Source organism: Zingiber officinale, chromosome 5A, assembly GCF_018446385.1.
Source record: "Zingiber officinale cultivar Zhangliang chromosome 5A, Zo_v1.1, whole genome shotgun sequence".
Taxonomy (NCBI): Eukaryota; Viridiplantae; Streptophyta; class Magnoliopsida; order Zingiberales; family Zingiberaceae; genus Zingiber; species Zingiber officinale.
Window position 1 is genome coordinate 50,548,234 of NC_055994.1, and position 15,896 is coordinate 50,564,129.

At 36.4% G+C, this 15,896-nt stretch overlaps 1 protein-coding gene across 1 annotated transcript in view; it reads left to right on the plus strand.

Moving 5' to 3' along the window:
* Positions 1 to 15,896, plus strand: part of LOC121982814 (MLO-like protein 9) — a 94,361-nt gene that overhangs the window by 37,091 nt on the left and 41,374 nt on the right. Inside the window, exon 15 of the mRNA XM_042535870.1 lies at positions 6,024 to 6,084. Coding sequence (XP_042391804.1) covers positions 6,024 to 6,084 — 61 coding nt within the window. The remainder of the gene's footprint in view (positions 1 to 6,023; positions 6,085 to 15,896) is intronic.

Sequence of the window (15,896 nt, forward strand, 5' to 3'; positions counted from 1 at the left end):
AACATTATTATTATTATTATTATTTTGTAAAATAATTGAATTAATATTGTTAATTTATGTTTAGTTTAGAAATATTAAGGTTAATTTGTTAAATATAATTAACTAATTAAGGATTAATTTAAAGTTGATTAGGTTGATTTTTAAATTAATGATTATTAATTGAGTTGAGAATTAATTGTAAATTAATATAGGATGATTAATGGTTATTATTATTACTTTAATTTTGTTTAAGGTTAAAGTACTTAATTTGTTTAAAGTAATTAAAGATTAATCATGTGCATTAAGTTAAACTTATTTAGTAATTAGTGATTTCAAGTTTAATTGATTAGATATTTAATTTAGAGTTTACTTAGTTTTCATTTCAGTTTACAATTTTAAGTTTTAATTATAGTTTTAAAATTAAGTTTGAGTTTAATTAAGTGATAATTTAACTTTAATTAAGTTTTAAATTGTTTACTTGGGTTTGAAATTAAGTTTTAGTATTGATTTTAGGTTAAGATTAATTAAATTTTATGTTTTATTTTTGTAAGGTTCAATTACTTTAAGTTTAAGTTTAAATTTATTTTTAAGTTTTAATTTAAGTTTTTAAGTTAAGTTTTAATTAATGTTTAATTTTGAGTTTTTAATTTTAGTTAAGTTTTAAGGTTTCATTTAATTTTAATTTAAGTTTAATCTGTTTAAGATATTGAAAATTTAATTTAATTAAATTTTGTTTATTGCAATATATTATTTATTGTTGCATTAATTATGAATTAACTTTTAATTGGGTTAAGATTTAGACTTTTGGTTAATTGATCAGTTTTAGATTTAATTAAACAATGTGATTGTTTGATTAAAGTTTATATTATTTTAATTGACTTGAATTATTATAAATTTATCAAAAAGGTTGTTTAACCCATGTTAGATTCAAATTTAGCTTTGGGTTAATCAAGCAAGCTTTCTAAGGGTAAGTTTTCAATTAGTGGCGAGGCATATGACCTTCTTAATACTAAGTTTTGGTCTAACTAGCTCATGTTTGACTGGGATAGCTTCGGCTAGATTCACTAGATCTAGTGCACCAAGTAGAATACACATGATTCAGCCTTGACATACCTTCGATAAAGTTTCCTTGGCGTATTATCATTTCAATCCATTCCGATGCTATGTTATTAGAGTTTGGTAAACCTTTTATAACTAACCGTTCTAAGTTATCAACTAAGGATGAATTGCATGATATGGTATATAACAAATAATTTAAAGTATGCATGATCATGCCAAGTCAATCAATTCAAACAAGTCATATTATTATTGTTGTTGTTGTTATTGTTATTGTTATTATTATTATCATCGTCATCGTTGTCGTTGTCGTTGTTATTGTTGTGTATTATTGTTGTTAATTTTATAGTTAAAATATACTTGATTATAACATGGTTTGTAATGTTTAAATTTTTTTATTTAGGTTTGACTTGGACTGGTAACCCAAGTCTAGTTTTTGTAAGTTAGTGTAATTATTAATTAACTTTTCTAATTTATCAATTTTATTTTTCAAAAGAATCTTTTCGTTTTCTAGTTTTTTAAAATTTGGATTTGTATTTTTAATTTATAAAAATTATTTTCTTTGTTATTTATTTTCAAGGTAGAATTTTGATTTTTATAAGTCAAAAATTTATTTTCCAATTTCCTATGTTTAAAGTTAAAGGATTAATTTTTGAATTTTTATAGTTCAATTTCTTATTCTTATTTTTCAAAATTTTAGTTAAATTTTTTTTTTATTAATTAATTTTATATAATTATTATTTGTATTTAATTTTAAATTATCTTGAATAAATAGATTTTGATTAACTTGATCTATGTTATTATTAAAGTTTGAGTTGATTTGATTAGTTTTAGTTACATTTGAATTAATTAAATTTTTATTAATTAAATTATTTTTGTTAAACAATGTAAATGTAGGATTTTTATGTATTTTTAAATTCATATCACATTCTAAACAAGAACGATCTAAAGTATATAAATTTTCATATAAAATTAATTTATTTATCTTAATTGCTCCCCTTAGATCCTTGGGTTTTCTCTCCGGGCATTGAAATTTGTAATGACACATTCCTTTGCATTTGAAGTACTCTATGTGGTCTTTCCTTTTTGGACTCCAGGCATCAGTTCATCCTTTGCCTCTGATTGTGCGGATCAGTTCTTTGGACATTTACTTTTGTAGTACCCTTTTTCATTGCACTTAAAACATGTTATGTGATCTTTAAATTTTGTTTTTATAATATTACCTTTTGAATCCTCATTAGGATTCTCCCCCTTGACCATTTCCGTCTTGTATTCAAGCTTGGACATTTTTTCCGATTCGAGTTCGAATCCATCAGTCTCCTCCTCAGCTATTAGTGCCTTGAAGTTAATTTGGTCTTGCTCTTCTGTGTCTGACTCTGAGGATAACTCTCTGGATTCATATTTGGATTCAAATTCACTTTTTCTTTGATCTTCAAACCTTGTCGGAGTCTCGTGAAGCTCGATTAATTTGGTCCACAACTCGAATGCATTCTTGTAATTTTCTAATTGATACAAAATTTCATTAGGCAAATACTAATTAATATATCCATTACCTTTGTGTTTGCTTCTGAATTTCGAGACAATTGTTTCAATGCATTCCAATGTCAAAACTATCACTTCCCACAAAAGATTCCATTCCTCGCCTCCAACAATTGAAGTATACTTGATCGTACGATGGAGGATCGTAGATGCTTCATCCTTCTTGATATGACATTGACATTCTTGCACTCAATGATTTAAATAATATTTCCAAGAGTTGCGTTTTGGGATTAGTAGTGCGGGATAAAATAAATAAGCGTACAAGAAAAAAATCTCTTTAAGGTAAAAGAAAAAAGTTTTAAAATTTGCTCGAAAAAATGTTAAGTAATTTCAAAGCTACCAAGCTCTGATACAAATTGAAGTATCAAAAAGGAGCGATAGAGGGGGAGTGAATATTGCTCGTTTAAAACTTTTTCTTTTCTCGTAAAAGAAAATGAGAATAAGCAGCAGAAAATAGAATAGCAAAAGAAAGACAAGTGACTCGGGTGGTTATTTGGTTCAGAGCCTATGTCGACTCCTACTCCAAGACCCGCGATCCTTGATCGTACTGTTGGGTAATTCACTATAACTCTTCTTTCCGAAACCTTCGGAAAGAAGCAATTCGTACAAATGAATTATAAGATAGTAATAGCCTACTATTGTATATGAGATTAAGTATAATGCAAACTAAATGTAAATATATCGAAAAGAATAGCGATGAAGATCGTTGGCACTTGGTCGGGCAGTAGCTTACTTGATGATGAGTAGCAAAGCAGTAGGACAGACTGAGACTATGCACAGAGATGAACTAAAAACTGATGTCTTGCCTCGGACCTCGAGCTCCCCTTTTATTAGCATGGTTCGGTCGACCGAAAAGTCGTTCAGCCGACTGAACCTTTCGGTCGACCGATCAACTTATCGATCGACTGAACACGCGTCCTTCCTTCTTTGTTAAGATCCGATCTTCGTGTCATTAAGAGAATTAATTATTTGGTCGATCGATCACCTTGTTCGGTCGACTGAATAGAGAACTTTCCCTGTTCTTCGAGATTTTTCATTAATGAGCCTTTAATTGCATTTAATTTTCGGTCGACAGATCCCTATGTTCGGTCGACCGATCAGGCTGACTTCCAACTTGGCTTCTGATCCATCTGATCTGTGCCATGTCGACTTAGTTCGGTCAACTGATCTACTAGTTCGGTCGATCGATCTGCTGGTTCGGTCGAATGATCAAGTATTTGACTGAACTCTCCTTTGGTATGATCTTTGGTCTAAGTCAACCTGGTTCGGTCGATTGATTCCTAGGTTTGGTGGACCGATCAGGCCGGTCCCTACAAAACAGAGTAATACAAAATATGTTCCTGTAAATCAAAGGTTGGCACAGTATAATGTATGAGTAGTAAGATGCATGAATAATATTTGACAGTAGTATTGTCTTGATCTCAACTTAGAAACCTTCCCAGTTTCTTCAGTTGGATCAGCGACCTAGAGTTTGTTCTTTTTCGAAACACGACCTCACTGTCGCTCCTCTCCAGTTGCTTACCTCAAATTATCTGCCTAATGGTTTGGTCCTCCAGACCTGTTTAAACTTTTTTTGCTCAGTGTCTAATCATCTGATCCACTAAGACTTTTCATGCAATACTACATTAGCCAGCAGCAATAATAATAATACAGAATACTATGGTAAAACTAAACTTAGATTTACTGAGATCCGCTGGTCCGGTCGATCGCGTGCGGTCAACCGAAAGTCATCCGATCAACCTTGCTTGGAGTTCACTCCTCCAAGACTTCCCATTATCTAAGGTTACCTCTCCTAGGATTTTCTCCATCTGGCTTTACTCATCAGAACATTGAGTTACCTCCCTCTAGGGTTTTCTCCACCTGACTTCACTCACTAAGACTCAGCATTAGATCGGCCCACCACGATCTACCGAGATTTTCCTTGCCTAGCCGTAACTAGGACTTCCCTTGCCTAACTACAGTTAGGACTAGTCACTCGATTGACTTCTCACCATTACATAGACGCGACTAGGACTTCCCTTGATCAAAATCCATTAAATATATTTGTTGGACATTAAAACCTTGGAGGTCGATTGCACTAACAAATCCTACAAACTCTTAGGGATAAATCATATATCTATGCAAACCACTGATATTTTGCTCACTTTCGTGACCCACCTCAGTTGACCTGCACAAACTCCCTTCATTATTAAGAACTTCCTAGTGAGCAATGTAAAACAATCAAAGTGAAAAGATTTTAGATACCCTCTAGAAGTAAATACACTCTAAATAACCTCAAACTCACCTAAAGATAAAGATCTAATTAACCCTAGGTGAGAAGAGTGATGCTATCCAAGAGAGCATCAAATCCATAGATAAAACATTGTCTTTTCTTTCACGCCCTCTTGATTTATTTTAGTACTTGAGTATGAAGTATAAAGATTAGGGATTCTTTATTATGAATTGTAATGGCAAAAAAAAAAAAAAACACACCAAACAACTTTTAAACAAAATAGTTGATAGTGAAATAATCTCATTGAATAATTCAATATTAATTTCCCATTAGTTAAATTTTGGAAAATTTTCTACTACAACTGCACTAAAGAAGTCAATAACAAACTCTATAATTCAACCAAAAGACAAATGAAACTATTATTCATCAATCAATAAATGTGAGGCCGGATAGGGTAACACCAATCCATACTCAAATTAAATGTGTTCATGCATCTCACGTTTGTAGTTATATCTTCCATTTGTAGTTATAGAAGAGAAGATCCAAAAATAGGAACATTAATAATAAGAATGGATTCACAATGATGAAGATGGTGAATAAATCCTAAAACTCCAGAACTGAATCCATATAACCAGAAGCCAATCAATAGTCACAGACTCAGCTTATCTAACCCTTATAAAACAATTTTAGCACAGCACTCTGATAATTAATCTCATCACCGTATCAAAATTTAATTGTTACCCGATTCAACATTATACATTTCTTATCTCTAGTCATCCTCTTTAACTATCCAAGCTCATCATTAATGGTGCCTCTTTACCACTAGTAGAATGATCCAAGGCCAAACAAATTTGATCAAACCATAAATCCTTATTTTATGTGCAATATAGGCTAAATGCAAACAAATTATATTCTACATAATAACATATATTCTTGGTAGTAAACTCCTGTTTTCCATTTCCTACTATATATGCAACTGCTACATCCTTATCTAACAACTTGACTTATGTCCAAATTCACTTAGCAAATTAAACTTTGATTGTAATCATGAGACAACAAAAGGAAAGTATTCCCCATTCTGAAATAATTGTGGTAATATTTTATACTTAAAAATGATATTAGAGTATGTTTGTACAGGAATAGTATGCCAAAGCTTATTATCTATGAGGCATGTGGCTATCTAGTCATACACTTCTGCTTTCAATTTACATTTGATTTGTTATGTTGTTATATGCAGAGTCGTAGTCCAGTTTCTATGCAGTTATACAACACTTCCTCTGTATGCACTTGTATCTCAGGCAAGTTCTTCTAGCTTAGTTTTTCTGTCGAGTAAACTTATTTTTTTAAAGAAAGTCATAATTTTGCAAAGCACTTGAAAATATCAATATCTCTAGATGAATTTAATGCCATAGTAAAACTTATGATGAATTTATTGTCATTGCCTATGTTAATGGATTTAAATGATTGAAGTGTCATGTTAGATAAAATTGTGATGCAAATTATTGTCATTTAGGAAGAGATTGAAATTTTATGTTTTCATGTGATTATGAATCATGACGTGGACTCTCAATACTATGCACTGCTTATCAGGAGATTGTATAAAATAATAACTTGGAGATGCTCAACATGGAATGCATGATTTGAAGAGAACCACATATAGAGAGGAGTTGGCAACAAAATCATGCATTTTCCAAGAATTGGTAGACACGATTAAAAAATAGTAAATAGCCTTAGTATTCTAAGGTTGAGAACAACATCATGCATTTCTCTTTGTAGTTGCATTTCTAGTTATCCGATTTCTAACAATGGAAGTATACTGCCTCATCTTCCTTAACCTCCATGTCATAGACTTGGAGATCTTTTTCACATCACTAGAGGGGTTTGTAGAGAATTGCACACAACTAGAGGGACTAGTAGAGGAGGTCTTGCCCTTCTTCTTAAGCTTCATTTTTTTCTTCCTTTTAATAATATTATCCATCAAATTCACCTCATCCTTTGACTTCTTTCAAATTTTGGAATCATCTTCCCTCAACATCAACAATAACTCTCTAAGAGTTTTGTCAACCTTCAATATATTATAATCATGATGAACAATACATAATAGTCCTATATGGATTGATTGTAGAACAATATATATTTATAACTTGGTTTCATTGTAAAATTTAACTTTGACAACCAATTAAAAGAAGGGTTATCATCTCCATGATATGTTTCTCCATGGAAACACTGCCCATCATTTAACTCTTGAAAGATGTCTCAAGTCTTCATATTGTTATGGATGGGTAATTTTTTTTTGGATAATTAAAATTTATATAGCACGAACAAAGAGTACAAGAACTAATCTTTAGGTGTTGCATATGTATCAGAATAAACACCCAAGGATCAGTATACATGAATTTACACACTTCTAAAAATCCTCTCTAGACATGTCCCTCACTAAAGAAACTATAGTTTCTAACTCTCCATACACAATGAATAACACATGACAAGGTCAGATGATGAGCTTTTGTCGACACTCTACTCCCACGGTAATGTCTCCCAAAGACTCATCATTCTTCGATAGGTAGACATCTCTGGTTGTGTATGTAGCCTGTCTCAAATCTTCCTCAACAACCTAGCAAATAGGGGGCATCCAAAGAATATGTGCTCTTGTGTCTTCCGCACTTGTTTGCAAAAAGTGCACTACTGATCCTACATGTAACCTTATCTATCTTTGGTCGGAAGATGCCTTGTGCTAGCATTCAAAAGGTAACTACATGACTCGGTTGTAGGTATGTCTTCCATTCTATTTGGGCCCATGGCTTCTTAGGGCTAGGATGCCTAAAGAAGTCATATGCCCAAGCCACCCCACCATCTTGAGAAAACCAATCTACTAGTCTCTATTTAGCAGCCTCCAAGGACCCAAGCCAAGAGAGCTAGGTTCCATGCTCTTAGATCTCTAAATCCCAATCCTCCATCCTTTGGTCTGCATATGTCTGCCCATGATGCTGGAGGTTGCTTTGGTGTCCACATAAAGACCTACAGATACTGTAGATGTGATCTATAATTCCCATGGGTAATGGTAGAATGGATAGCCAGAAGCACTCAACTTCCTGCAAAATTGATGTACTTAGCTGCACCTTGCCAGCATACGACAACGTCTTTTATGGCTAAGCATTGATCCGATGTATCAGATAGTCAAGTAGAGGACTATAATTAGAAAGTCAAAGGCGCATTGTCGCAAGTGGGATTCCCAGATATTTGAAAGGCATATCACCCTTATGAAACCAATGATAGTAAGAAGTCTTTGGCGGATCATGTCATCAACGCCCACCAAGAAGATATTCAACTTTAGCCTATTAACCTGAAGTCCTGCTACTGCCCCAAACTCTAATGAATAAGTAGTCAGTGTACCAACAAATGCTACATCACCTTTGCTAAAAAGGAGAAGATCATCAACATAGGCCAAGTGTACTAGTCTGAGATGTCCACACTAAGGGTGAAATATGAAATTTGCTCTAGTGGTGCACCTCTATAGCTATCTTCCAAAGAACTCAACATAGATGCCAAAAAGATAGGGAGATAATGGGTCCCCTTGTCTCAGCCCTATGGCTCCTCTAAAGTGACCAAAAGTGTCTCCATTGATGGCCAAGGAAAAAAAGGTGGTAGTTACACAATCCATGATCCATGATACTGTTGGATTTTTCGGGCCGCGAAAACCGCTTTTTCGCGTCGCAGAAACCCCGAAAGCCCCTAGCCAACGGATCCGTGCAAAGAAAAATTTTGAAAAACATACGAATACGAGTTTCTACCTAGATCTACACTTAGATCTACAAAAGAAAGGTTATACCTTTGAAGCGAAGCCCTTCGCGTTCCCGCTCGTCCAAATGGTGCCAGATCTTGAAGTTGTCAACGTAGACAACTCTCTATATGTATCCACACAAACAAGTAGGTGGAGAAAAACCACACAAAAGGTGTGCTAGCACCTTTGGATGGTTCGGCCAAGAGAGGAGAGGGAGAGCAAAATTGGAGCAAGGAAGAAGATGAAGGAATGAATGAGATTAATTCACAAAATGAAAAACTCATCAACCCATTCATTTGGCCGGCCACATTAAGAGGGTGTGTAACTCCCATGGAATGCCAAGAGTCACAACTCTTGGTAACTCCCATGAGGTGGCATCCCACTTAAGCAACCATGATGATGTGGAGCATCATCATTGGCCCACTCAATGGCAACTCACCAATGAGGTGGCATAAAGTCAAGTCAAACTTGACTCTTCATCTTCCTCTCAAGTCAAGTCAAACTTGACTTAATCTCTCTCATGATTGATCTAATCCAACCATTTAATTCAAGCCAATTTAATATAATGAATCTAATTCATTTAATTAAATTGATTCAATGAGTCATAATCTAAATTAGACTCATTGAACACATGAATCAACTTGAGTCCAACTCAATTAGCCCAATTAGGATTACTTTTAATCCAATTTGATTCATCAAATGAATCTAATCCTCTTGGTTCATCATATGAACCTAATCTCCATCTAATTGTCCTTAGTGTGTGACCCTATAGGTTCTTGTAATGTTGGCAATGCCCCTAAACCCATTTAGGAGCATAAGTAATGAGCGGTATCTAGCAACACATCATTACTACCCAAGTTACAAGAATGTTGAGATCCAACATCACCTTGTGACTACTAATTGTGACTCCTCACAAAATATGACAAGTGTCCTTCTATCCTAGACATCTAGATTGATCAATGTGAGGCATAGACCGTGTCATCCTCTGATCAATCTAAATCTTGAACTCCAAGTAGACTCACTAAATCAAATGAACTCAATATCTTATATTGACTCATTTGGGCATGGCCATGCACTTCGTGGTCTCACTCTATCAAAAATATCGATGTCTCTCCCGTTATATAGGAGGGATAGATCCCATCTACATCACTCACATCCCTCCGCATAATTTGTTACATACCCAATAATCGCCTTTACAGTCCACCCAGTTACGGGTGACGTTTGACGAAACCAAAGTACATAACTCCTTATGTAGGGAACCATGGTGACTTCAGGTCCAAGGACTAGTAGTCATACTAATAGCCACATGAGAAAGTATATGACACTCATATAACGATCCATGATACTTCTCATGGCGGGTCATTCAGTATACATTCTCTAATGCATACCCATGTGTCAACTTGATATCTCTATATCCATGACTTGTGAGATCAAGTTATCGAGTTGACCTACATGCTAGTCTTATTGCATTAACATTGTCCCTGAATGTTAATACTCGACTAAGAATGATTAAGAGTAGTGTTCCCTATATCATCTCACTATCGGTTCAGCTAACCGATTGATATAGGTAAGAACCTTCTACTCAAGGACGTTATTATACTTAGTTTATTTGGCACCAATACAAATAAGTATAATAACCAAAAATCAAATGCCTTTATTTATATAGAATATGATACAATAAGTCTATAATACAATCATCAATAGATAAGTTCATCCGTGTCAGTCTTTCTCTTAAAGACCCACTTACACCCTATGGGTTTTACCCCTTCAGGTGGATCAACCAAAGTCCATACTTGGTTGGTGTACATGGATTACATTTCGGATCTCATGGCTTCTAGCCATTTCTCATAATCTGGTCTCATCACAGCTTCCTGATAGGTGGTAGGCTCATCCTCTATTAGCACAACGTCATCATGGTCAGACAAGAGAAATGAGTATCTCTCAGGCTGACGACGTACCCTATCAGACCTGCGAAGAGGTATGTCTACTTGAACTGGTTGTTGTTCCTCAACTCCTTGTGGAACAACATCATCCACAACACTTTGTGGTTCCAGTTCAACTTCCATCGAGGCATCAGTGCTATTGTTCGCATCTTGAACATCTTCAAGATTGAACGTGCTCCCACTAGTCTTTCTAGAAACAAAGTCCCTTTCTAGAAAGACCCCAGTCTTTGCCACAACTACCTTGTGCTGACTGGGAATGTAGAAGTAATATCCCTTAGTTTCCTTGGGATATCCAATAAAGTAGCACTTGTCATATTTGGGTCCTAATTTGTCTGAGACTTGACGTCTAACATAAGCCTCACAACCCCAAATCCTCATGAAAGACACCTGGGCATCTCTCCGAGTCCATATCCTACATGGTGTCTTTATCACGGCCTTAGATGGAACTCGGTTGAGTATAAAAGCTGCCGTGTCTAGAGCATAACCCCAAAGGAATGTCGGAAGATCTGTGTGACTCATCATAGACCGTACCATATCTAATAAGGTACGATTCCTCCTTTCGGATACACCATTCCACTATGGTGTTCCAGGAGGAGTGAGTTGAGATAAAATCCCACACTCAGCTAAGTAGTCACGAAACTCATGGCTTAAGTATTCACCACCTCGATCTGATCGAAGTACCTTAATACTCTTGCCAAGCTGGTTCTGTACTTCTTTCTTGAATTCTTTGAACTTTTCAAAGGATTCAGATTTATGTGTCATCAAATACACATAACCATATCTACTGAAGTCATCAGTAAATGTGATGAAGTACCTATAACCGCCTCTAGCAGCGACATTGAAAGGGCCACATACATCACTATGTATAAGTCCTAACAAATCAGTCGCTCTCTCGCTGTGCCCACTAAAGGGAGTTTTGGTCATCTTGCCTCGTAGGCATGACTCGCATATCTCATATGATTCAAAATCAAATGAGTCCAGCAAACCATCCTTATGGAGCTGGGATAAGCGCTTGTCATTTATATGACCTAAGCGACAGTGCCAGAGATAGGTTTGGTTCAGGTCATTTGACTTGAACTTCTTGGTATTTATGTTATAAATAGGGCTTTCAAGATCTAGAATATAGAGTCCGTTTATCAGAGGTGCACTACAATAGAACATATCGTTTAAATAGACGGAACAACATTTGTTCTTTATTGTAAACGAGAAACCTTTCTTGTCCAAACAAGAAACTGATATAATGTTCTTAGTTAATGCAGGCACATAACAACAATCAACTAACTCTAGTACAAGCCCTGAGGGCAGAGATAGAAAGTAAGTCCTTACAGCAACAGCAGCAACTTGTGCTCCATTGCCTACTCGTAGGTCCACCTCGCCCTTTGTCAATGCCCTGCTATTTCTCAGCGCCTGCACATCAGTACAAATGTGAGAAGCACATCCAGTATCTAATACCCATGATGTAGAAATAAATAGATTGACTTCTATAACATATATACCTGAAGTGGAAGTCTCACTTCACTTCTTCTTAAGATCCTCCAAGTATACCTCGCAGTTCCTCTTCCAGTGCCCGGTCTGACCTCAGTGGAAGCAGGTAGCATCCTTGGCAACCCCTCCTTTAGGCTTCAGTGCCTTGCCTTTGCCTTTGGCTTGGGACTTTCCCTTACCAAATGAACGAAGTTGACTATAACTTTCGGGCAAGGAGTGCAAGATCAAGTCAGTGGTCAGCTCTTGATCAAATGAGAATCCCAATCTCTGTTGGTTCTCTATGTACCCAAGCATCTTGAGCACATGTGGACCTACAGGAGTCCCAGCTTGCATCTTGCATTGAAACAGTGCCTTAGAGATCTCAAATCTCTCGTGCCATGCTTGTCCTTGATACAGTTGACGAAGATGTTCAACCATATCGTAAGCAGTCATTAACTCATGCTGCTTCTGAAGCTCAGAGTTCATGCTCGCGAGCATGAGACAGGATACATGTAATGCGTCTTCTTGATGCTTCTTATAAGCATCTTGGTCAGCTCGCGTGGCAGTGGCAGGAGGTGCCTCCGAAATGGGCTGCTCCAGAACGTACAGTTTACGTTCTTGAGTGAGAATGTTTCTCAAATTCCTATACCAGTCCAGGAAATTTGCTCCATTGAGCTTGTCCTTCTTAAGGACAGAACGCAGAGAGAAGTTGTTCGTGTTTGACGTCATGGCAATTCTACAACAGAAAAATGCAGAAAATAAATATCATATTCTTAATCATTTAATTAGGCATTTAACTAAATGATGCTCCCACTGAATTCTATAATTCCTGTGGGACAAGATCCATATCATACTAACCCTTGAGTTAGATTTGGCTAATATGCCCAAGACTTAGTATGATCGGTAGGTAACTAATTACCAATTACATCTCTATGCAACTCTTGTTTATAGGATCATAATCCGTATTTATATTAAAACTCGAGTTAGCTTTGGTTAATACACCCAAGAGTTAATATAAACGTGATTTTGACCTATCTACCAACCATTGGATAATGCCTATAATTAAACTCGATCCAATTGAGTTAACTAGTTACTCAATCTAATTGAGTTGTACTCACCCATGCGTTGATAGGCGGGACCAAGATTGTCCCTCCGTACCCTACCAAGATAGTATGCGTTGCTCTGCTTTGGCAGATTCAACAACAACATGCGATCGAGGTAGTGGTAGGTATCACGGCATGATAGGCATTACGAGTTGACGCGATTTAGATCTAATCTAAACGATGATGCGTATCATATACTCGATAGATCTAATCTAATCGAAGGGTGCATCATGTGCACGACTTAGATCTAATCTAATCGTTAGGCACTAATTAATTACTTAATCATGCATCACATATACACAAGCAATTAATTAAATTAATTCGTGATTAGTCATGGCCCTACTACGATCTTCTCAAGCCAATGAGAAGATCGGATGGTCAACCTAGGGTCAACAGCTTCTCAAGTTCATCCCTTTGACCACCTTGTGTTGCCCGCGCCCTCCTCGTAACTCCGTCTCAAGTGGACCTTCCACGACTTCAATTTTGTACATTACAATTTTGAAACTCGAGTTACATTCGAGTCTAAACTAATTTACAACAAGAATATAAAATAGAGAAAGGCACGACGCGCAGGTCGCGAAAAATAAAAATACAACACGCACATCACATCACGGCACGCAGGCCGTATTATGAATTACAACACATTTATTCCAATCCAATTGGGTCTTTTGGGCCATGACTGTCACAAATTATACATAATTCTAAATTATGTATTTTCTATAATTTTCTGCAATTTTAATACCAATTTTTTATAATTTTTTACGAGTAAAATTTCCCGGCGGTCCCGTTTAGCGATTTTCGGGCGCAATCGTGGAATGAATCCCCTTGCGGGGCCAGGGACTGCGCCCCTACCCGCTATCTAACCATCGCGAGGGTTCCTTAGCGATCCTACAACGCCTTAGCCCGCTGTCCCAAAAAGTTTTAGGGCGAAACCAAGCCGTTTTGGAAAAATCTTCCCGGTAGTCGAAGTCTACAAGTGTCGAAACACTTGTGCTTCGCTTCTACGAGAAAAATGCCCATAAAAACTCTAAAAATCAGAAATTTACAGAATGTTACAGTAGCTATATTTTTCATAAAAATAAAAAATAAACTCGTACACGCCTTCGCACGTGGCTCTGATACCATTGTTGGGTTTTCGGGCCGCGAAAACCGCTTTTTCGCGTCGCGGAAACTCCGAAAGCCCCTAGCCAACGGATCCGTGCAAAGAAAAATTTTGAAAAACATATGAATACGAGTTTCTACCTAGATCTACACTTAGATCTACAAAAGAAAGGTTATACCTTTGAAGCGAAGCCCTTCGCGTTCCCGCTCGTCCAAATGGTGTCGGATCTCGAAGTTGTCAACGTAGACAACTCTCTATATGTATCCACACAAACAAGTAGGTGGAGAAAAACCACACAAAAGGTGTGCTAGCACCTTTGGATGGTTCGACCAAGAGAGGAGAGGGAGAGCAAAATTGGAGCAAGGAAGAAGATGAAGGAATGAATGAGATTAATTCACAAAATGAAAAACTCATCAACCCATTCATGTGGCCAGCCATATTAAGAGGGTGTGTAACTCTCATGGAATGTCAAGAGTCACAACTCTTGGTAACTCCCATGAGGTGACATCCCACTTAAGCAACCATGATGATGTGGAGCATCATCATTGGCCCACTCAATGCCAACTCACCAATGAGGTGGCATAAAGTCAAGTCAAACTTGACTCTTCATCTTCCTCTCAAGTCAAGTCAAACTTGACTTAATCTCTCTCATGGTTGATCTAATCCAACCATTTAATTCAAACCAATTTAATATAATGAATCTAATTCATTTAATTAAATTGATTCAATGAGTCATAATCTAAATTAGACTCATTGAACACATGAATCAACTTGAGTCCAACTCAATTAGCCCAATTAGGATTACTTTTAATCCAATTTGATTCATCAAATGAATTTAATCCTCTTGGTTCATCATATGAACCTAATCTCCATCTAATTGTCCTTAGTGTGTGACCCTATAGGTTTTTGTAACGTTGGCAATGCCCCTAAACCCATTTAGGAGCATAAGTAATGAGCGGTATTTAGCAACACATCATTACTACCCAAGTTATAAGAATGTTGAGATCCAACATCACCTTGTGACTACTAATTGTGACTCCTCACAAAATATGGCAAGTGTCCTTCTATCCTAGACATCTAGATTGATCAATGTGAGGCATAGACCGTGTCATCCTCTGATCAATCTAAATCTTGAACTCCAAGTAGACTCACTAAATCAAATAAGCTCAATATCTTATATTGACTCATTTGGACATGGCCATGCACTTCGTGGTCTCACTCTATGGATAGATCTCATCTACATCACTCACATCCCTCCGCATAATTTGTTACATACCCAGTAATCGCCTTTATAGTCCACCCAGTTACGGGTGACGTTTGACGAAACCAAAGTACATAACTCCTTATGTAGAGAACCATGGTGACTTCAGGTCCAAGGACTAGTAGTTATGCTAATAGCCACATGAGAAAGTATATGACACTCATATAACGATCCATGATACTTCTCATGGCGGGTCATTCAGTATACATTCTCTAATGCATACCCATGTGTCAACTTGATATCTCTATATCCATGACTTGTGAGATCAAGTCATCGAGTTGACCTACATGCTAGTCTTATTGCATTAACATTGTCCCTGAATGTTAATACTCGACTAGGAATGATTAAGAGTAGTGTTCCCTATATCATCTCACTATCGGTTCAGCTAACCGATTGATATAGGTAAGAACCTTCTACTCAAGGACGTTATTATACTTAATTTATTTGGCACCAATA